This window comes from Necator americanus, chromosome IV (genome assembly GCF_031761385.1).
Source record: "Necator americanus strain Aroian chromosome IV, whole genome shotgun sequence".
Taxonomy (NCBI): domain Eukaryota; kingdom Metazoa; phylum Nematoda; class Chromadorea; order Rhabditida; family Ancylostomatidae; genus Necator; species Necator americanus.
Genome location: NC_087374.1, coordinates 1,475,761 through 1,500,033, shown reverse-complemented (window position 1 = coordinate 1,500,033; position 24,273 = coordinate 1,475,761). Strand labels below are relative to the sequence as shown.

The 24,273-nt window shown below is 36.0% G+C and overlaps 1 protein-coding gene across 1 annotated transcript in view; it reads right to left on the bottom strand.

The window, feature by feature from the left end:
- RB195_000128 (uncharacterized protein) overlaps positions 1–21,881 on the bottom strand; it is a gene marked incomplete at both ends in the record, with an annotated part of 29,583 nt that extends 7,702 nt beyond the window's left edge. Inside the window, 6 exons of the mRNA XM_064196295.1 lie at positions 3,317–3,446; positions 3,853–3,931; positions 5,345–5,512; positions 13,532–13,636; positions 17,328–17,488; positions 21,854–21,881. Coding sequence (XP_064052176.1) covers positions 3,317–3,446; positions 3,853–3,931; positions 5,345–5,512; positions 13,532–13,636; positions 17,328–17,488; positions 21,854–21,881 — 671 coding nt within the window. The remainder of the gene's footprint in view (positions 1–3,316; positions 3,447–3,852; positions 3,932–5,344; positions 5,513–13,531; positions 13,637–17,327; positions 17,489–21,853) is intronic.
- Between the last annotated feature and the right edge of the window lie 2,392 nt (positions 21,882–24,273).

The following is a 24,273-nucleotide window of genomic DNA, read 5'->3' as shown; positions in this document are numbered from 1 at the left end:
AACCCCCGTAAAGTTCTCATAAGATGAAGAATTTTTTTTTGTTTTTTTTTTTGACTTCTGACAAGAATTTTTGAACGCTAAAAGCAGCAATTCGTGTGATTCAACTGCAAATAATAGCAAAGTGCAAGTTGCATTCTTTGCAATTTTTCGATTTTTTGACTTTTTTCCTGATTAGTTTTCTTTTTTCTGGTGATGGAAGAAGAACTCAATTTTTCTTCCCTATTCTACAATGCTATCAAAATTCTTCTAACAGTCTTTGAAATCATATGATTAACGGAGCGAATAATTTTAATAATAAGCGTGCAAAAAACTTCACTTTTTCAGAAAGGTTCTTCTTTTTTCTGCTCGATATTGGCCTCACATCCATGAAGGTGAATGAATGTAAATAATTTAATTAATTAGCTTATTTCAGCTTTATTTATTCGTGTCTGAAGGCTTTAATATGTGGGACAGAAATTTTCACAAAAAAAAACTCTAAAATATGTTGGATAGAGTGAGATGATTTGTATTTTGCACCGCCAGCTCATACAAACACATTGTTGACAGGAATACAACTGAAGTTTACTGTATTTTCACTGTTTGTACCCATCCAACTGTTTTTCGTCACACGTTATTGAATCCATAAAATTTCTTGATTGATCTCTTTTTTCTTTTTTTTTCTTGATTTATAATTAGATCCTAACGTCTGAAAATTTTCATATGAAGTACTTTGAAGTAGAATTGGAACGTAGATCCGAAAGCTTAATGAAACTCTAGAAAAATCACCCAAGAAATCGCCATAACGTCAGTGGGATGAACTCGACCAGAAAATAAAACATGGAACCAGCAGCGATCAGCATAGTGAAAGTCGTATGGAATAGTTTCAGAGTGTAGAAAAATGGGATCTGGATCGGTTTCAGTCCAGAAGGGGAATAAATCAACTTTGTTTTGACCCGGACCGGTCCAACGTTGTGGCCATGTGTCACATTCGAATGAACGCGTCCCGGTGCCAAGTTCCGTACCGTGGATTTGGGATGACCGCGGCTCCAGCCGCCACCGATTCCCAATTTCCAATAATTTCCAATAGAAAAATGTGGTTTTGTGTTGGATTTCACATTTTATGGAGTGTATTTCACTAACTGTACATGAACGCTACGAATAGCTTTTGCCTAAATTCCCATATTTTCCATAAGCCGAAAAATTTCAAGGACATTCGCCGGCAAAGTGTGTGATTGCGCGCTCAGAAGATATCCTCTGGCAAAATGAGAAGCAGATTCTGGGATTTTTGAGTGACTAAAAAGAGCTATTTGTGCAGCAAAAGTAAAATTTACTTTTTATTTTTAAAGAGAGCAATTTTTCCAACACAAATCGTTTTGTTTTCCACAAAAAGCAGAGCATTTGTAAGCAAGGTCAAGATTACACTGGGATTTGGGAAAGAAGACTTTTTTTCCGAATTTTCAAATTTTTCTAAAAATCTAGATAGATGCAGCATACTGTAAAAAAGGTCAAGCTTAGGTTAGTATTTTCCCAAGACGATGGTCGAAAAATTCAGCGATGTCCGCTAATTCTTCGGAAGCAGACCACAAACACAACACAATTCCTAGGGTTTCTAAAACAACGATCCCCTCGGATTCCCTGTAGAATTTCCCAAAAAAGTCATGAAACGTGCTGAGGGAGAACGTAAATATCTATGTCGGGGAAAGACTAGGGTACCTACTGAGCTTGACCACAAAAGGAGAAGTTCTTTCGGAAAAAAAGGAAAAAAATAACACGAAGGTGCGCATTATTTCTCGTTCGTAAAAAAATTTAAAAAAATAAAATTCGTTTTTGTTCGAACTTCCATCCAAGCAAATAATTAGTGAAATTGGTAGTGAATGGAGCGTTATAATATAAGAGAAAGCTCTGTTCGTCACTAACAACAAGACCAATTTCAGGAAAATCCGAAAAGTTTTATGGTCGACAACCACGACATAGGAGTTACTTTGCAAACCGAGGGGTACCAGTTAGGAACGAATAAATACCTATTTTTCAACTACCAAATAAGAAGGTGTAAACGAATAATTACCTATTTTTCACATTCATAGGGCATAAATGACGCAAAATTGCGGTAATTTCATTTCCAGCACATAAACTATGGAAAACTATGGGATTTTCTCGGAAAAATTTCTTTTTCTTTCTCCTTATCTCCTTTTTCTTTGTGGATTTTCTGAAGCTGATCTCTATGAATGCCTTTGAGTAATGGGAAACCATGGGAAACCAAGAAGAAAAAACCAATACTAGCCACTTTAAGTAATGTTGTCTATTCCATAATTCCCAATGATTCCCGGGATGATTAGTTGTTCTAATTTGAGTTCCTTTTGAAGATAACAATAATACAGATATTCTATTCTGATTTTGGCCGAAAAATCAGGAAAAAAAGGTTTTGTCTCCAGATTTTCAAATTTTTCCAAAAAATCTAGGTAGATGCAGCTTACTGTTAGAAAAATCTGCAAAATACTGTCCGGTTCAATTAAAGGGAGCAAATACTGTAAATTTTTCTCAGGATCTCAAGATTTCTCAAGATGTGGGACAGAAATTTAACAGCAGCGACCAAACTATTTTTTTTGAAGGGGAACTAATTTTTCACATTATTATACATCATTATTTCATATAAATTCAATTCAATTCCATCCAATTATCAACTCAATTGCTTCAGAAAAAAATTCGGCAATGAGAATAATTTTTTGATCCGAATAGATCGAAAGTCGGTGCTGTCGTCAGTGAAACACGGCGTTGCCAGCGGTACTTGTACCGCTGGCAACGCCGTGTTTCACTGACGACATATTTTACGTTAGAAAACAATGAATTTCGAATTTTCACACCTGATTCAAATGGAATTTAATTCAACTGGATAATTATCTATGGAACAGCTTCTTAGGAAGCATTTTTTTAAAGAAAAAAGTGAACGAACCCAGTTCTAGGTAGCATTTTTGCTATTACTACTTTTACTTTATTATTACTTTTACTATTATTTACATTTTTTTAGAGACCTCGTACAGTAACGTAAAAAAAAATAGAAAAGCAGTGAAACTCATATAGATTTCTCATTTTGATCATTGACAAAACACATTTTTTTGTTTTGTAGTAGTTTTGTATATGGTAAGGAACTACTATAACGTTATACTGTGGATTTAACCGGGTCAGTAACAATTCCTGGGCTGCTATCCAGTAATTTTTACACTTAGATTTCTTTAGATTTCTTTACGTAAGATGAGAATTTGTAAGATTTGTTGTTGTGTTGTTGTTAAGTTTTGTTGTTGTTAAATTTAAATGTTAATTTTGGTATATACAAGCTAACCTGTAACTTTTACTGCTTCTAACCCTTGTGGTGGTACTTCCATCCGGATTCGTAATCACTTCAGTTGTCGATGCCGGTATTAATGTGGATTGTGAGCGCATATGGGCGAAAAGATCGGGGAACATTTTCACTAAAATGTATTTCTTTTTCATGGAATTGGAATAAAAAATAAGGTAAAGTTCATTGGAGAAATTTCATTAGAAGAAGTATCGTTGCTTTTCTGGCCATCTTAGTAGAAAAAAATTTGTACACTTCTAGTTATAGCTTCCTGAAATTCTAAAATTCAACCGAAATAAAAAAAAGTAAAAAATCAAAAGCAATATATTTACGTAGTCATTATAACTACCTACTTTCGCTATGAAATGAACCTGTACAAGAGATTTCAAACGACCAAAATCTTTTACTTCCTTTTCTCTTTCTTTTTTTCTTCCGCTTTATAACATTTCTCAGTACTTAATTGGAGCTGGGACTACACTTATTTGAAGTAAAAACAAGAAAACAACAACAACAACAACAAAATGTGTGTGAGTACTCACCGAGCGTATCTTTTTCCTTTGATAGCATATTCATAAATGTATCGGGAACTTGTCCAAGAACATTGGAGATGGCGACATCCTGAAATGTTTCGAGCACATAAAGTAAGACTTAAGTAACTAAAAAAATCTTTTTGCCTTGAAAGGGAATGCTCATGTCCGAGGGAAGATCAATGACCGTCCAACAGAAAATTTCTGCGAAATTTACAGTGCTAGATGTGTCCCCACATATTTCCCCCCTACCCCCCACATCTCCCCTTTAGAATGCAGTCGTCGAATCGAAACCCACGGATTTTCAGAGCACACAGTAAATGGATTCTAGTTCGTTGAAGGGAAAATATGTACGTGCCGACCTCTTTCCGACAGCAAACTCAACAACAAAAAACCGATTGCAGGCATTATTCACCTTCAGTGGAGAAATATATGGTGGAACCATACCTGGGATACTTTCAGGAAGGAGGAAAGAATAGAGAATTTTGTTTTTTCTCACCAAAAACCCAAATAAATCCAAAGAATTTCCTCATTTCGTTCAAAACTGAACTCAATTAAACTTAATTCTATCAGTATGTGTTCGCAATAAGCAATATAATTAAAATTTATGAAAGAAAAAATTTGAAAAATGTGAAATTTGGACGTAGTGCACACAATATTGTGTGCAATACGTCCAAATTCCAGAAATTATGTATGCGTGGACGTTTTCTGAGTGCTGCGTCCACTAGGAAACGTTAAGGATTTCGGTTATTTTCCGGATAAATTAACTGATTAAACCTGTGACAATTCACCTCAATAACGGGAGGGAAAGGAGCGAAAAAAAGCAAATTTCGCTGGTAAGTTTAAAAAGTTTAAAAAGAGTTAAGTTTAAAAAGAGCTCGAAAATATTTAAAATCAAATTCTTCACCTCATTAAGCTACTTTTTCCCGGAATCCCCAAACATTCAAGAGAAATTCCCTGCTCTTATCGCCGTTGCTGCACGCGTCACCAACCGAGCAGAGCGATTCCGTATTTTATGTGTCATTTCGATTCGAAGGAAAAACGTACTCCCACCATAAGATCAAACAAGGATCGAGAACAAAATTTAATGCAGAATTTCATCATTTATATTTATTTACATCTATTTATATTTATATTTAGTTATTTTTAATGGATAGATAATTTAATGGCTTCGGATAAAATATATGAATTTAAAATATAGAAAGTATGTACCTGTAGTGGAAAGATAAACACGCCAGAGATTATTTGAAAATGTCCGATGATCCATTAATTCTATGGAAAATTGTTCAGTTATTTATTTCATCGCCATGGTAATTTTTATGGCTTTTAACCACATAAAAATTATAATGATAGGTTAAGAGAGTAAGTAAGAATTATAGTGATGAACGGAGTTTTTTCGTGGTTTTGCTTGGTTTTCAATTTTTCAGGTTTCCTCCTGATTTATTCCTATTTCAAGATTGTTTCCAGATTCTAACACTCGAAGAAGAAAAGATATCCACGTTACCTGTGCATCATTCGGATCCAGTTGCAACTTTTGATTATTCTGAGTGATTTCCACCGGTCGGAATCCTTTAATGTCACCTTGATATCGCTCACATTTCTCCTCAACCTTAGCCTCCTTCCCGTTTGATAATTCCAGACGTCGTGATGTTTGCATGCAGTCGAATTTTATCTGAAACATATGGATATGAGTAGGAATGAAGCGAGCTCCTAGCAGTATTGCATGGATTCGTGGAAATGTGTGTTCGCAACCAGATGTGCCGATGTCTCTCATGGATTATAGCTTGTGAAACAAAAACGTGAGTGATTGGCGCAGCTCCGAGTCTGCTCCGGAAGTTTTTCTGGACCCTGGCAGCTCAGAATAGGATTTTAATAAGACTTATCTCCTGCCCTTGTCTTCTTGTTCCTCCAACCCAATCTTTTTATTTATATAGAATACTACAGGGGTGCTGAAGAGAGATGGGAAATACACCGTGTATTTTTCGTTATTTTTTCAGTAAGTGAATTTCGGATACAGTTCTTCTGTTGGATTTCCGACTCAGGAAAATAATTTGATTTGAATTAATCTAATCCCATGAAATTTTTTTGTAAACTAATTTTTTATAGGCATAGAAAAATCGTTCTATACTGTACAATTGCATATGGGAATACGAAAAGATGAAAAATTTACAAAGCTACTAGTTTGAAAGGAAAAAAAAAAACAAGTAAATAATCTCACACAATTACTAAATATTCAGAAAAAAAAGAGAAGAAAATTAACCGAGACTGAAGAAACACAGGATTGATCAGGAAAGCACGGATAGATACTGAATAAAGATGAGAAGGAACATAAAAGTTGACTTTTTACTAAAAAATAAAAAGTAAAATTCAAAAAAGGAATCCAAACGGTATAAAATAGAGTCATAAATAAAAGTATTAAAAAAAGAATTTTGGATTTTAATTTCTTCTACGTTCTTCTATTTTATTACCAAGCCTTTGTGTATTTGCGTGCAGACTATTTTAGTGATTGCTGAACTTCAAAGTGAAGAAAAACAATTAGGAGAAATATTGGGGAAAATTTCACTTTTCACTTTCACGAATTTTTGGAATTTTTGGAATAAATGATAGACTAGACTTTTTCAATTACGCGCTTCTTTACCTCCGCTTTTCTCAAAAGAAACCAGGGAAATCGACAAATAAATCTTTTTGAACGATTCTGCAGCTCTTTTTTTTCTTGCTTAGAATTTCGAATTTTATCCTTAACCAGGATCAGACCGAAACAAGGTTCCTAAGGTACCGAAATCTGCCCTGCCTGCTCCTGGAGCTCGCAGAAAAAAACAAACAATCAACAACAACCGCCTACTCATTGTAAGTTGGAATTTAGGAAAAGGAAAAAAAGGTGAAAATTATGAAAAAAAACGAGAGAGAAATAATGAAAAAAAACAGAGAGGAAGTGGAATGAAGGGAAAGGAAATGGAGGGGAACAGTAAATGTCACTTTCTAGAAATTGCTTCCACAAAGCTGTCACAAAATATAGTTGTAATTTTCTGACAAAGTAAGATTCTCATGCAAAAAAAAATTAAGTAAAAAAGAAAAAAAAAGAATGCCTGGAGAAGAAAAAACTCTGAGATGAAATCAGAAAAATTGTCAGCTATTAACGTTATAGTTGAATGCAGAGGAAGGATTCACATCCAGGCATTCTTTTTTTTCTTTTTTACTTAATTTTTTTGATCCTGTGATCCAGAAACAACGAGGAGTTCCTGTTTAAATGCAAATGTGGTCGGAGGATCCATTACAACGCACCCCATACATAATTAGCTCACTTTTTGCGACAAAAATGGGCAAAATGTGCACCGCAGCGATGGTTGCACTGTTCCAGAACATCTTCTGGAGTTTTCTTCTTCTTCTTTTATTACATATGTTCTTTTTTTATTCCCTCAAGAGTCAGAAAAGCCTCAGAGATGCTGATCAGAGCTGCCGTTGCACTTAGGGAAGTAATTTGGTTAATTTAGGGTATTCCCTCTTCGTGGATGCAACGTAACGAGTTCAGTGCTCGCTTTTTTGTGAGTACCGAATTATCATGGATTGGAAATAAAATTTGATCCCTCTGCACCTCGAGAGCTACTCCATCTACAGCCTCCGGGAAAAAGTTACCGAGAATACGTTTTAGAAAAAAAAATCAGATTTAGGTTTTTTTTATACCCTCTATAAAGCCAGCGAATATCGATTCCATTTATCTAAAATAATGCATCCTCAAAAATGTAGAGAAAAGTCAGCTCAAATAATGAATTTTAACCACTGATCGAACTATAGAGCATTCATAGTCGGCGTCGAGTGTGTTCCACCAACTGAGCGCAACCCTTGTCCGTTCGTTACTGGGTTAGTACAGAGGAAACAAGAGTATCAGAAAGAGCAGAGACTTACGTTGCGTGGCGATCGCGAAGCGTTCGTTCGGCTGAACACAATCGACTTAGACTAGACATACAGAAGTATGTAATTTTAGATTATTGATCGAAAAATTACCAAAGATCAAATCAGTATGAGACATATATAGACGCATATTTATGTCTACTGATCAAAAAATTAAGAGAAAAAAACAAAAATTAAATCAGCATGAAAAACCAAAAGAACTAACTTGAAGAGGAAAAAAAGTTCTCTTTTAAACAGCTTTTTACAAAAGGCTAAGCTCCTTTTTCTACTCTGCGTAAGTTTATATTTAAAAAATTGCTATTTTATTTTTTCTATTTTTTATTTTACTTATTTTTTATTTTATTTTTACTATTATTTTATTACTATATAATTATTACTTAATTACGTATGCATTGACCTAATATTAGTGGATCTACATCCTCAAGAAAAACCAAATAAATAATAAATAATAAATCATAAGTCATAAATAATAAATAACAAATAATATAAAGTTAAAACCGATTAAATAATAAATAAAACCAAATATATGGTGCTATGGTACTCGTCGGAGTAACTCAGGTGACTCGTTTCGTTGTCGAGTGGGGAAACCACGTTCATATCTGGACTTTACAGTGCCAATGAACTTTTCAATAATCAAAATATCGAATCGATCGATAATCATGCGCATTTCCGCGAGAGGACAGAACGGAAAGGCACGAAATTTGAATAAATCAAATATTGTCCCTCGTTAGGGCAGATATGGATTTATTCGACTGAGAAACAGTAGATCAATCATTACCAACATATAAATCCTGAAATATTAAAAAAGTGTAGGATCATGATTTCAATTTTTTGGCGGATTTTTTCCAACAAAAATTTCAAATGTGTCAAATTCTTGGTACGGTAGATGAGATTCAATAAGGGATTTCAACCAGGAAAACCCACCGATGTAACATATTCGTCATCAGGTATCCTGATGTTAAACATTTGCGATTGCGATCCGCAATGAAAACACGTATGGATAAAATTATTGGGCGTGTTGGTGTTGGTGAATTTCGAAATGATTTACGGGGAAAAATCCAATAAACGAGCAAAGTACAATTTATGTATGTATGCATGCCGACAGTTCAACCACGCATATGTATGCGTGTGTGTTTGCACAACGAATCTCGACGGAGCGACGACGCGACGACTGTTCGTCCCGAAAATTCCATAAGAAATCCAGAAAGACATATATATGTCGGTACGTACAGTACCGTAGTTTACATAAAGGTAAACTTAGACAGGTCTCGAATGTTTCACATGAACCGCGATTCGCTAGAAGTTAGAGGAAAAATTTCCCAGTTAAAGAATCATTGTTGATCAATCAATATCAGTACTGAAGATCAGAGCAGTGAGCGTGCCTAAAGCAAATAAATGTTCTATCTTTCAAAAAAAAAACCTCGTAGGCACACTATAAGAAAACAAAACAGAAGTATGCCAAGGTTTCAAGCTTTCAGGAACGCTTTCAGGAACGTTTCAACGAGCAATGAGTATACGTTACGGGACCCTACATTCACATCCACGTTAGGTTATTTTTACGTAATTTACGTTACGTATTTTTATGTATTTTTCACGGCTTTTTTACGGTTAGGTTGTCCTTTTCAGGATACAGAGCTAAGGTTCTTGTTTTTCATGCTGCTAATTCTAATTCGATCCTATGAAAACTAAAATTCATTAAGTTAATATATTTGCTCTCAAAACTTTATCTTTTTCGAACAAAAAACAAAACAAAACAAAACTTTTTCTGAAAAAAAAACTCAAAATTTCAGTATATCCAGCAGTTTAAATGTCAATATTTAATAATTTATTATAATCAATACGTTAATACCAAAACACACACAATGCACTTCCTATTGTGAAATCTAGGATATCAGGGTAACGAACCATTTTCCCACTTCCAAACGTTTTTCTCTCTTTTCTTCTCTTTTTTCTCTCTCTCTCTCTTTCTTAACAGGAAGGTAACCTTAGGCTATCCCTTAGCATCTTACACCCGGAACGAACTGTTTAATATTCCACGAATTTGAAGATACTGATTATAGTAAATAGATAAACAGGTATGACATAGAAAAGATAAATAGAAATAAATATTGTGGGAAACGTGAAATTGTGGAAAAGACAAAAAAAATATTCACACGCAAAAAATAAAATGAAAATAGTGAAAAAAACAAATAAAAATAATAAAAAATAAAAGTAATAAAAGAAAATAAAATAGCTACGAACTATCAAAAATCAGAAAATTGGTAATATGAAGTTTGAAAGCATTTACCACTATTTTTCCATTTCGAAGTTTAAAAGAAACATCCAGGAATTCCTCATCTCGATGTTTGGGCTAAAACCACCTATATCATGGAGTTCTTGAATGTTTTCAAGGAGTGATTTTTCTACATTGACTATTTATTTTGTAAATTTGAATTTAAAAAAAAATTCCTGATTTTTTCTTAAATTTTAAATTTTAAAACTTTCTTTGTTTTTGACTTTCGTACATCTTTTGGCTAATTTCCCATTCTTGAAGTGAACAAGCGCATAATAAAGGCAAACAACGCTCGCTTCACTCGAAGTGCACTTTTTATTTTTAGAATTGTGATTGAAATTTGACACTTTCAAATGAAATTAAATAACAGCAGATGCTATTTCGGTTATTATAATGTAAAAGGATACTGTAACGTCTAAAAAGACGACTGGGCTGGCGAACATCAAACAAAATCACTATTGAAAGAACACATACAGGACAGATCGTGTATGAAATTTTCAAATTTCATTTTTAAAATTAAAATTTCACGTTATGGTTAGGATTTTAGGATAGCTTTGAATTATTCCTAAGTTAACTTAAGGAACTTTTAGGAGAATATTGTTATAGAGCAATTAAAAGGATCTTTTTTCTTGTTTATGTTTGTTAAGGTCCGTGGAGGTCTAAACGGTGCCTCTAAACTCTCCACTGTTGCTCCTCCATCGTTTTCAACAAGTTTCATACTTCAACAATTTTTTGAATTTTCTAGTATTGGTTTCTTTCACTTTTTCTTTCACTTTTTCTTTTTGTTTCTTTCTAGATTCTTCTGTTTTTTTAAATATTTTCTTGTTATTTTCCGGAGTTTTTATGTCCTGGTGTTGAAAATGCCTTTTCTCCCGCTCGACGTCTCGTTTTAATGGTCACAGTGGAAAAAAAGTTATAGCGAATAAATTTTTTTCTGAAAATTGCAACACTATGGCTCTGCAAGGCGAGGAATCCTTTATCAAAAATGATGTAGAATTTTTTGAATGCTTCATATTTCCACGTCGATTTTACAAAGTTTGAAAAGAATAAAGAGATAAAAAAGAACTTCAAAAAGAAAGCAATGAGATCCATAAATTCCGAGAACTGTATTTCCTTGCGCATTTTCCCTAGTTTTGTAACTGCTATAACCAACTACCAGCGTCACGGATTATCCTGATGGAAAAGTATTTTCTCCACCAAACGTTTGCCGTATGGAGAGAAATATGAGAGGACTTGAATAGGGGAATTCAATTTTTTCTTCCAGATGTTATTTCACCAAATGGATTGTTACGAGATCTCATACGAATATTTTTTTTTCAAATTCGAACGACCACCACATAAATGTATTTGCATACATAATGTATTCTAAACATATTCTTCGTCGCAAACAATTTCATAAAATCACGAAAAAAAAATTCAAAAACATTTAGAATCTAGGTACTAATAGAAAATTCTTGACCATACAGCTGAGCAGCGTCGCATTTTCCCAAATAGTTCCGAAAAGAGAAACTCTGAGAGATTTCGTGGATTTTTCGCGACAAAAAGCATGTATAAAAACTCAAAGATTCAAAAGAGTTTGGGATATTGTTTTTTTTTGCTTCGGCGATGAAACTTCACGTAATTTATTTGTAAATAACTGCATCTGATTCCAATAGCACATTTGGGAAAGCACGGTAATTAAGATTAAAATTTTTGAAAATAATTTACATAGAATATTATTTAAATTCATTAAATAATTAACTAATTAAATAATATTAAATTAAATATTTACATAGAATAAGATAATAATAGTACAATATAAAAATAAAATAGATTAACCATTTATCGATTTTCTCCGCAAATAATCGGAAAAAATAATGATAAAAAAGAATTAGAAAGAATCATAGTCGGTAAAGGGAGTCGTAGAGCAATTGTGCGTGAAAAGAAAATTCATAAATGCAAGAAATGTCAGTCACACGTTGTTTGCACGTTTATCGCACATCAATATTCGCCTTCCTGGACATATCGGAAAACCACTTTTCCCCTCTCGAATTAAATAGAACAACATAATTCTCATAAATGTTTCAAAAACGGCACTTCGGGGGTAAATTTTCCAATTAACAGTTGGAACTGTGTTTTTTTTAAAGAGTTTTTTCTCTCCAAAAGATGGTATTCTGAGCTAGGGTACGAGGATAAACTAAGTTTTCGCTGTGGAGTGGTCCGAAAATATTCAATCTGAATATTCAGGAAGTATTCACATAAATGATGGAGTTTTTCCATTGCATCACACAAAATCCGAGAGGTTTTGAAGGGTCGAGTCGAAAGCCGACGAGAAATATGAAGAAAAATGCAGGAAACGAAGAAAAGTACCCATATTTTGCACTACGTACTTTTTTTAATCAAAGAATTAGCGTAGTTACTATTTAATTTAGTTTTCAAAAAGAATCTTGTCAAAGAAAAAAATTAGGAAAATTTCCATTCGATGAAAAAAGAAATTAAAATTAAAAGAAAGAAATTAAAAGAAATTCCCATTTTTTTAGGATGACCTGACATGAATAATACGTAGTTCTATGCTGCAAGAAATATGAAAATAAAAAATAAAATAAAATAAGAAATAAAAATATGTAAAAGTGGATCAGTGTAACATCCTGAAAATTCATCTCCTCCATAACTTTAAAAAAAAAATTTGTTCATTTCTGTTTAGAATGGTTTGCGTCGGTAACCGTCTAGGATCAAATTACTGAATGACCTGGTAGGTGATGGTGGTTAGGAAAAAACTGCAACAGTTAGGAAAAAAGTCATCGATTCCAGTAGCTGGTAACGGAAATCATCTAATCGAATCATTTCTACACAACTGGTAAATTTTTTATTACTATTATATTTTTTATTTTTATTATTTATTATTATAATATTATTATTAATCATTTATAAAAAACGAGTACCGATAAAAGTAATTTGAGGTTTCTTCCAAGAAGAAATCTCTACGGAGAAGTAGAATCCATTTTAAGGTTTCTTCGAAGAGAATTTTTTTAAAAATCCCGAAAACCACGAAAGGACAAGGGAGGCTTATGTGGAGGCGATTTTGCTCTGTTCGTTAAGGTGTGCACCACCACTGCAAATATGTAACCTCAGAGGAGATTAATGAATACACAGAGGGGTTCCCGAACAGAAACACATGCATGTTCCCGCCGAGAAACGAAAAACACGTCGTTATGCAAACTAATGTGCTCGATTCCTCATAACTAAAAACCTCAGCCTCATTAACTGCGGAGGATGCTCTTTCTATTCGGTACCCGCTGAGATCCCCCGCGTTTTATGACCGACGTACGTACGAACGGGGCACGGACGCACTCCAACCACCTAAACCCTTCAGATGAGTCACATATGTATCGAATACTAAACAGGCATCGATCGATCGAGTTGTGGGCGTCCGCAAACAATCCGAAACCCCGATCCGCGCTTCAAAAATCGATAACGGGCGAACGGGAAAAAATGTTGCAAGATATTGGAAGAGTTCCATGACGAACGAACCTTTCTTCGAATTGTCTTCGTCAGCTGTTCGGTCCCATCTTCGGACTCAATCCTATAGGTGATCACTTGAACGCGGCATCCGTCCGTTGCGTCTATTTCTTCTTCCTAGAAAAAATGTGGATAGATGTATTGAAATATCATTTTTTCCTTCATGAAATACACCATCAGAAAAAGCTGATTTTTTTTTACGGAGGAGCAAAAATATGTAGGAATAATTATGAACGGAGGACTGTATACAACTATACCCATATCTGGATTCGAGCCGCTCTTCAAACGGACCAAAATCAAGTGAGCTGAGTAGGATTGAGGGCGAAAATTTGTGGTGTACCCTCACAGAACCAGATTGTCGACGGTGGTATGTAGCTTATATTAGAATCTGTTGACCGGAAGGAACTACATATTAAAATTTGTTTTTCCAACGATTCCTGGATCAGAAAAGAAAATTTCGGAAAGAAAAAATACGAAAAATGCAAAAAAAATTCTCAAATAAAGCGGTCGTGGAAATTTTTGGCACTAAATTCTCCCGTCAGGACCTTGACCTGTTTACAGGAATGATAGTAGAAAAAATATACCTTCTACAAATTTAAGAATCGAAGACATCTGAGTATTTCTGAAGAGGTATTCTTTAAAATGAATACGAGTGACAATAGAAGGGGCCTAAAGTGGATCTGATTGCTTTTGTGAAGAGTTTGTTCGTCTAGGTTGGTTCGCCAGTAATCTACGCAGTCTCATTTCATGAGTCTCATGGGCGTAAAAAGTTGTATCGTAGGATAAACTGAGACTTTTGCGGTCCCTAAACCCTTTTGTTTAGATATTTGTTGTCCCGCTTAGCTTCCCGAATAATCTACGCAGTCTCATTTCATGCAGTGGTTGAAGGATTTGTAGTCGTCCTTTGATTTCCAATTGCCATTCCCAGAAACTATGTCGTGGACCATATTTTTATCGAGCGTGAAAAATTTCCGTGGATGCTCTTTTCAAGGAATGCGACAACGTTTCATCATTCAGTTCTACTTCTCATATCAGTGAACGTAGAAATAGAAAAAAAATCACTGTCTGCACTAATCTGCAAGACATTAGCATTCCAGAAAGTTTTCTCTGTTAACTATATGAAAAAATAGAATGCAAACGTAGAAATCAGTAGCAAAAGCAGCGTGAACGCTTCCAAAAAATGGTGAGGAAAGGAAAATTGTGAAAATTTGAAAAAAAAAACACCTAATTCATATTTAACACCTATAGAAGTCGATAGTAGTCCTAGACAAGTTGCTTACACCTCGTTCACTTCAAATCTACATATATGATGTTCATACTTTCATACATACGCCGAGCGCGGCCGCAACATGTTAACCGTGCGCGTCGCGGTCTCGTGGTTCAACATAAGTGCAACGATCAATAAACACGGGACCTGTTTTGCAGAAACACCATCAAAACGATCGATAATGGGGTAGTGATTTGTTTATGTAAATTTGAAGTAAAATATCATACTGAAGCTATATTGTTTGCAATAAATTTGTGAGCAAAACGCTGATGTAATTTTTTTGTCATTTTTCCTTGTCTAAAAAATGTTAGACTTCTCTTGTTTTCCATTTTCTGGAAAAACTCAAAGGCACCAGGCAAAAAATAAATAACCGATAAATAATTCAGACGCCTTTTCGCTGCTCTTTTTATAGGGTTTTAAAAAATGAATCCAGGAGCTTCTGGAAATTTTTAGCCGAATCTTGAAATAAAAAAATGATTCTCAAAAATTTAAAACCTAGTAAGTAGATAAATCTTGAGTGTTTTCCTTATTCACGTTTATGTCTCTATTTATTCCAGTGTTTATAGCAAAATAATTTCAGAAATATATATAGAATTAATAAACGGCATTAATTTTAATTTCTAATTTATAATTACTTAAGAATTAATAACTAACTATTTAATTAACTCTATTTGGGGCACAAAAGCTTGAGGATTATTGAAGAATATGATTTTATTACCCAAAAATTATACTATTACCAGATTACTCGAACAAAATTTTACTCTACGAACAGAATCACAAAAAATAACTACAAATATATTTATTAAGTCGATATTTCAGAGGATTTTGAGCGTATCTAACATTTTTCTATTTTTTTTTTCTCCCGCTGAGATTTTATTTTTTTATTATTCTTATTCTTATTCTTATTATTATAAAAAAAAACTTTCAACCGCATTGATGGGAAGAAAGAGTCGAGAAATTTCCACAAAATGTAAAGGCTTAAGTCAAGAAATTTCCACAAAATGTAAAAGCTTAAGTCAAGAAACTTCCACAAATTATACTGTAATTCGTATCATTTGGAATCATTAAAAATTCAGAAAACAGAAATAAATTTCTCACTTTTCTCAGCTGTTCGTTCCCTCATTGTTTGAAATTAATGTTTCTTTCCCACTTATCGAGCGAATTCCGGGATTTTCGGAATATGCAGGTGTTTCAACTCAGCATAAAAATCCAAACAAAAAAAACCCCGGATATTTGATTATTCCAGCCGGTAAAAATAAACTGAAGCTAATTATTTTTTTTTTCAATTACAGCGTCACGGTTATGATAAACAGTAGTCTATTCGAGAGGATACGGTAAGATACCGGTTATGTGTAATTATTACCTAGTTATGGAGCATTGTTGTCACCATAACTACCACCAACCGTACTGGGGATCACTATAGGCGCATACATGGAGCCTATAATTAGGACTAATTGCACGTCAAAATTGTTTTTTCGTTGTTGAATAGCACTTTTCAGAGTGAACTTTGAATTTTTAGCATTTTCGAGGTATAGGGGACATTTCCTGAAATTCCTGAAAGAACTCTATAAGAGCTGACTGTTATTTAACGTTTTTTCTTCTTTGCCATCCTATAAAGAATTCCAAAGGAACCACAATAAAGGATCACAAGACTTGCTTACATATGTACTGTTGCTTCAAGGGTCGGCTACTGTAATTCCCTTCTGAATCTGATCTAAAAAAAAACGGCGTGGGAACTACTTTATTCCCTACGAGGCACGTTAGAACGCAACTTTATATACGCGATGTCGGGGGTCTTTATGGACAAATATAGAGTTTGGGTGTAGATTCCTAATATGAGCGTGGCTACGCTTAATTTCCTCTAAACGTCTATTAAAAATGGGGTGGGAACCGATTTAGTTCCTAGGAGATACATTAGAACGTGCCTCCTCGTTCACGTTGTGCACGTTCCGTTCTCCTTAGCAGCCTATTCATTGGTTCTACTTAAATAAGTTGGAGAGGGACCTTCATCAATCTTCGATCGCTCGCTCACAGACGCGGCGCGTCCAAAAGGATGGCGCGTCACAACTGATTTCGTAGGAAAGAACGGTATATTTCACGCCAATTCTACGACGATTAGGGAGAGACCAGCCGAATTACCCCTGATCCTCATTTAAAACCTCTAGTCTAGAACTCTAATCTAGAACCTCATTTCGAGGTTTTCCCCACGGATTTCCTTATCATGTTGGATTCGTGGTATGCTGCCTTTAAAAATTTGATTAAACACGCTTTCTTGAGCAGGAAGAGATAAACCAATGGCAGAAAAGAGGGTGTTTATCAAACCTCAACGATTGAGTGAGTTTTCTAACTTTTCTCTGGATGTGCAGATGCCATAAATGAAAGTGCAATGATGCAATAAAATCGTAGAATAATTCTTTTTTGCATGGAATTGTGACATTGATGCAATATGCACAAGTTTGAGTGAAAAAACACGCAAATATTCAAAAATAAGGAACGAAAGAAGAGAATCGCGGATCCTCAATCGGATCTACACCCGCTCACCTCAACCACATCAATAAGTCGTCCTCCTTGCAGATCGATGTCATCTAAATTAAGGGGTGGAGCCTGGGTTTGTGCGAATTGCATAAAATGTGGCGGCGGTTGCACGATGGACATATCACGGCGTGCCAGTTGACCAACGGCCCGATGCCAAGGGACTGGCGCTGAAAAATGCAGAGCGTAGCGTAGCGTTTGAGGTTTTGGCGTAGACACGGATAGAAATTTTATGAGGAAATTTTATTAGCGCTATGACTGTGTGTTTTCATACGTATGACTGCTCTCAAAAGCAAATATTAGATTAGATTTATGGATTTTTAGGTGGGTAGAAATTATGTATCGAGCAGGAAAAATGATTCGAGGATAACAATGAATTTTTTGGAGAATTCTGTGTTCATGCTGAATGAAGCTGAGAGTGTTTACATGAGCATAAAACAACAGCAAGTTCCACAGAGAACGTTCAAGGAACGAAAAATCCGAGGAAAATCCTTGAGTATTAGTCTGTGGCTTTTTCAGCGGCACTGGTTCTCAGGGATGAGATTACTGGTAGCTTTATTTCGCTTGAATGCGAAAAATGCACAAAAACAATTAGTGACGTCAGTGGGATTACGGTAGAATAATTCTGTACGGCATAGAGGAGAATATCGCTCAATTTTTCCGCCAACTTGGAATCTATGGAGTAAAATAAGGAGCAGGAGGTTGCGGTTTCTTCGTGGTTCCAGGAATTTCTCTGAGGAAGTGGTTCAGTTGCGCTGCTTTTGCGTCAGCTACAGCTGCGTAGCGTAAATACAACGAATGCAATGCGACACCCATTGCAGAAATTCACGTCCTAATCCTCTTTTCATTCCGTGAAAACTCGCTTTTGATGACAACCACGTAACCAGCAAAGATAGTTTCTGGACAAGCTGCTAATCCTAATAAAAACTCTCGGATCAGTGTCGAACACGAGTGCCTCAACACATTCAGGATGTTCCTGTTTGTCAGGGGAAAAAAAATAAGCGGAGCACCAGTTGGAAAATTCTACTAGCTCGATGTACATGAAATGAGGTAGGAGGTTTCGCTTTAGAAATTTCTTTAAAACCATAATCACTCATCTACTTAAAAATTAAACAAATTTTTAAGGAAAAAAATGTGTCCCCCCATACGGTAGTCATGAATAAATGGCTCGTCGTCAAAATAATTTCAAAATGAAACAATCAAAATATAAATATTTAAGGCATGGTCAGCGAGAAGAAGCTTCAACTGGTTAATTTCATGTCTTTAAATGCAAAAAAAAGAGACAGATTCAAAAAATGAGAAGTTTTCAAACATGTATGGTTATTTGTGACGATGCCGGATTCGATTACCCTCAGGAAGTTGCACACTTTTCAGGATAGGGTAGTCCTGTTAAACATTCATGGAAAGAGGGACGCCAACGGGCAAAATGGGAACATCGACGAGTCAAGTAAAAAAGAGAGAGAGCCAGTAACAGAGGAAAAAAAGTAGAAGAAATAACTTTGCAATAATTTTTTTAATGAAAAAAGGCTTGCTGTGTTTGAAAAAGGTTAGGGATTTTTCGGATGACTCTTCCGAAACAGCAGAGGTGTTCAAGAAAAAGATTCCGAGAACTTTACAGTTCCGTGCAAGCAAAGATTTGCTTCGTCACGTCGGGGAAATAAATCAAGGAGGATTAGTGATCGGTGAATCCTTGAAAGTGCGCCAAAAGTGAGTGATGGGAACAAAGTGGTCTTCTATTGGGCTGCCACTGGCCCGTCACTGATGTTCTAATCGGAAATTGCGGACATTCGTTGCCCAGTGCGCCATGGCGAGGTGCAAAGATCACCACCGGGGTCATATCCAGGCTTCAACGTTCTGGGACCTATCTATTCTTAAGGGAAATCTGCCGAAAATGAACAAATTCTTGCTATGAGTTGAAGAATTTTAAAAGAAGAACGATGGAAAATAGTGAAACGAAACGTTGTGGGACCCAAAGCTTCGAGCACGAGCACAGGGCCATCCAGCTAGCTGCAAATTTGTTTTTACGTCACAAATACGTAACGTAAACAAAACATTTGCGTACAGTTAAGTGCTCAAGTGGAGATCGAGTCAACAAAACAAACCCCCTCCTAAACTCGTGTGTGGAATTAACGCGACACAAAATATGTACGATCCCTGGAGTGCTATTCGACGCGGCTAATCAACATCCAGAAAGAAAAAAAAAACGCCTATGGGTCTCATTTTGTTCCAACGAATGACCGTGTTGTGTATGTGTCGCATGACTTTAGTTTTTCTTTTCTTTTTTTTTTGTTCTAGGAACATTTTGTCAGGAAGGAAATTCGCATCGGAATGTTTTGGGGAAAAATGCTCGTGAAACTTTTTTTGCCCGTAAAAATGCTCGTAAAATCTTTTTCCTGAACCATAGACGGAACTGAACATACTGAAATTTTCCGTCAACACTGATTCACAAAATGATTTTGAGAGTAGAACACTTTTATTTTATTCTGAAATGTTCAGCAGAAATGTTCAGTGAACATTCGGAAAAACATTCATGGAATTGAGGTAGACGTTCTCGAGAACAAAAGTGAGTAGAAAAAAGAGTTTTCCAGAAGAAAATTCATAAAGAAAGAAGAAAAAGAAGTACGAATAAAAACCGGCCGTATTATATGGATGAAATTTCAAACATCTACTTTTGTTATTCAAGAAAAAGAGGAAAACTACATAGCCCGAGGGGAAAAACAGGGAAAAAAATGCGCGGAATATACGTGTAGGTGTATGCGTCTTCTCATATTCATAGGATAATAGGATTGCACGTTCGTCGAACTCCCCCTTCTTGAACTTTTTACGGGGTCGTTTGGATCGAATTTCGTCCGGAGCTCATTTCCGTGTGATCACACAAAAAAAACCACCCTGACGAAAGTGCACGTGGCGAGGCTCATGAAAATTTGCAAGGAAAAATTTTTGAAAAACATCATCTGAATGTCGAAAGTTTGGTTTGCCTAAAGTGCACGCCGGTGCAGTTTCATTTACCGAACGTTCTAATTTTCTGAAATCCAAGGCTGGATGAGAAGAGTGGATTCTGCTGCTTTTACCTCTCATGTAAAAGACCTAGGTAATCCACAGAATTTCACTCTTCTCCCGTTTCTTTCAAATCAGTGAAGTTTGTTAAACACTAGAAGTCCTTCCGGATAATTTAAGAGAATTTTCTATTGTACAAGAAGCATCCAAAACAATTTTTTCTAATTTTCCAAAGTTCAAGGCTGGATGAGAATCGGATTCTGCTTAGTTTCCCTCTCATATAAAAGACCCAGGTAATTCACAGAATTTCACTTTTCTCCCGTTTCTTTCAAATCAATAAAGTTTGTAAACACTGAACAAAAAACACTGAAAGTCCTTCCGGATAATTTAAGAGAATTTTCTATCCTACAAGAAGCATCAAAACATCACAAGTAACATGAAAAATTACTAAGAATACGAAGAAAACAAGATTAAGGAAAAGAAATTTTACATTTCTGTACAGTACATCAATTTTGTACGGAATTAAAACCAACAATACGTATCCATAGCGTTAATCCCGCTCCGACTGGGAGGGAAAGTTGTGAAATAAATGGTTGAGGATGAAATGTTCGATTGTTCGGCCAAGATCCACCATAAGTGGATACCTGCACGAATCCGCGAAGTGCTGCATCACCGTCAGAAATTCCAGAAACGAAAAGAACGCAGCAAAAAAACGTTTTTCCCGGATTTTATATTCGGATACGTGAAACGAAACGAAACGAAACGAAATCGTTGATGTTCGAAAGTTCCCAGACCGGTTGGTACAGAAGTTGAGTGGAAGCTGAACGTGTAGTGAGTGAGTGACTGAGTGAATGAGTGGAATGACAAACTGCAGGAAAAAAAAAACTCGAAAGGAAAACATTCACAAAAAGAGAGGAAAATGAACGTTTCCTAGCGAGGAAACTGCTTTTCTTAGCACGTTTCTAATCAAGAAAGGGAATTGATGGATTTTTTTATTTTTTTTATTATTTTATGTTTTAGTGAAGCCAGGAGATGTAGAAACAGCTGGGAGTAGGCAAATCTTTAAGAAATGGAGTAAAAGTTTCATAAATGAGGATATTTTGAGGTGTGGTCAGAAAAAATTAAAAAAAAAATCAAGAAAAGTGCTGAAAAAGGAAACATTTATGGAAAGAGAGGAAAACGAACGTTTCCTAGAGAGGAAACTATTTTTCTTAGCACGTTTCTAATAAACGAAAAGAATTGCTGGATTTATAGGGATGTCTTAGGGAGGCAAGGGGTTTATAACGGCTAGGACTACCCAAATTTTCAGGAAATCGTGTACAAATCTAACAAATAAGGATTTCCCGAGGTGTGGTCAAATCGAAAACGAAGAAAATCCTCAAGAAAAATAGAGAAGAAACGGATTTTTCTCGCTGGGACTACCAAAATTACCAAGAAATAGAGTGAAAGTCTCACAAACGGGGATTTCCCGAGGTATGGTCGAATTACGAAGAAAATCTTCATGGAAGGAAAAAAAAAACAAATTCCCCTCTACTCACCGCATAACGTTGGTTTCTGAAGTCTCATCGATGCACATATATGTGAGACGTCGTCTATGGTGCTGGTGCTATTGCCGGAGGATGGTGCACTGATAACACTCACAAAAGAGGAGCGATGGATGAGTCACAGGCACACGCACGCCGACACCGAAAGCAGCGACAGAAAAGCACAGCCAGCCAGCCAGCGATGCCCCGAAACGGCGAGCGAGCGAGAAGGGCGGCGGCGGCGGCGGCAGGATTTAATTCCATGATACATGGCGCGCGCCCGTAACCGTGTAACCCCTCATCCACCTCTATAGATCCCGTAGATCCTCATAAAATCCACCCATTCAACCCCCATCCAACCTAGCTAGCTACATATTGAAATCTCGGCGAGGCGAAGTTGACGTCAAGAAGCCCAGGATGAGTGGCATGCAGTTTTTTTTTCTCCTGGAAAACACCTGCTCTACAGATGCCGCTATGAAATGAATGACGAATTCACGGAACAAATATTCGAAGAACATGATCGAGACCGAGGAGCACGTGCCGTGCCGGAGGAGCTGCTGAATAATCAGGAACGGGGAATTCCAAGCTTTGTTTGTTAGCATTCACATTTGCTGCTGGAGAATCTTAGTGACTGTTTCTATTGGCATCGAAAACTGTAGCGAACAGCGACGGACGAAATATGAAGCGAATAACACGAAAATATGACGAATTCAACAAAAGGAACAGAAGAATCGAGAATCGAATGGAATTCTCTGCTATTTCTAGGACTTCTTCCATGGATTAGTAAGCGTAGAATGAGAGCCGGTGTATATGGGATCGATAAGAGATCATCGCTGCGCACACGTTTGCGGTCGATGGTTCGACACCGCCCAAGGCCTTCAATTAATCTCTTCACCTCGCTGTGTTCATAAACTGGTACGGTATGGATTTGTCCTCCGATCCCCGGATAAGGACATTCACATTTGTCCTTGCAAATCATTGTGTACTCTGCACACAGGTGCACGTACATAAATCCCAATACAATTTGGGAATTGGAATCGGACATGATCGCGGATCCCATTGATTGGGGATTGATAAAGGTCGAATATTTCAATCTTTTTCACCTTAGTACCGTATCCGAGAACTTGTGAAGAGCCATTTTCATCGGATACTACAGTTCGGAGCGAACTACACATTTAGTTTCCCATCCGGAATGACCCTGACGACGATTTTCTTATCCTGCACTGATCCTAATTATCACTCATCAATAGAGATCAAATGGGATCAATTGAGATCAATTGTCCTTATTTGTCAAATTTGCTGCGGAATTATAAAAATCTACGAGTATTTATTGAGTTTAGAGTTGTAGATCATTTAATGCCCGGGAACAAGACCAGAGAAAGATGAGGATCGATGCGGTATCGGGAATAATTCGCCGGCTGTGTGCTAACGTATCCATAAACCTATGGATGTGGTGTGTTTGCACAGGACCCCTTATCATACGGTCATACATACATTGCAAAAAAAGGAGGAGGAGGAGGAGGAGGAGAGGAAGAAAAATGAAATTGATTCTCCTCCCCGGATATATCGGAATGATTTATACAGCTGAGAGTTGAGAGTTGTGATATAATGATGGTGGTGGAAACGGAGGGGTACATGCATGACCTTGGCCCATTTCTCAGTGTACTATCATGTTTCAGGGTTTTAGGGTTGCGTTTTTTAAATGTTTTTCTTATTTTTTTTAAGGAAAATGGTACGGTAGAATGGAAAATATCATAATTCACTGATGGAATGATCGTAAAGCAGAAATTTGCTGACTAACTGAGGAAAAAAGCCGAGAAGAAACCATTCTGGAAGAGTCACGATCGCTTCCAAATCCACTTCCAAAGGAACATTTTCTAAAGTTTTCTAAATTTTCTAAAGCGCAGGAAGGATTGATGAAAGTACGACGATTAGGACTTTTGTTCGTCCTTAAATTTTGCTACATTGAATATTGATTGACTACTGGTACACTTTATTGATTCGCCTGAACTGTAGCCAAAGAAATTGCGAGGAGAAGTATGAACTTTCGCTAGCATAGGAAATTTTTCCATATTATCGATCCCTGAAGTATTAAAGGTTTTCAGAAATCAATAAAAGTATTGATCTTTACTTCTGTCTTCTATCGACAGTACAAAAATTTCTCATTTATAGTTCTTTTTTTTTAAAGAAAAGTTAAATTGGAAGTGGAGATGTGTGTCGACGGAACTAAAAAGGAGGAAGTGAGAGAAAAGGGAAATTTCCCAAAGGTGAAAATAAAATTGAAGGTGATACTGAGTCGAAAAGTATCCGAAAATTTCCGGAAAGTGAATATTAAGGAAATGTGGATAGAGGAAGCTTCTGGCGCCTCCCAGTCTATAAATAGAAATACATTATGGAAAAGTACAGATACAGAACGAATACATGTAAATAATATT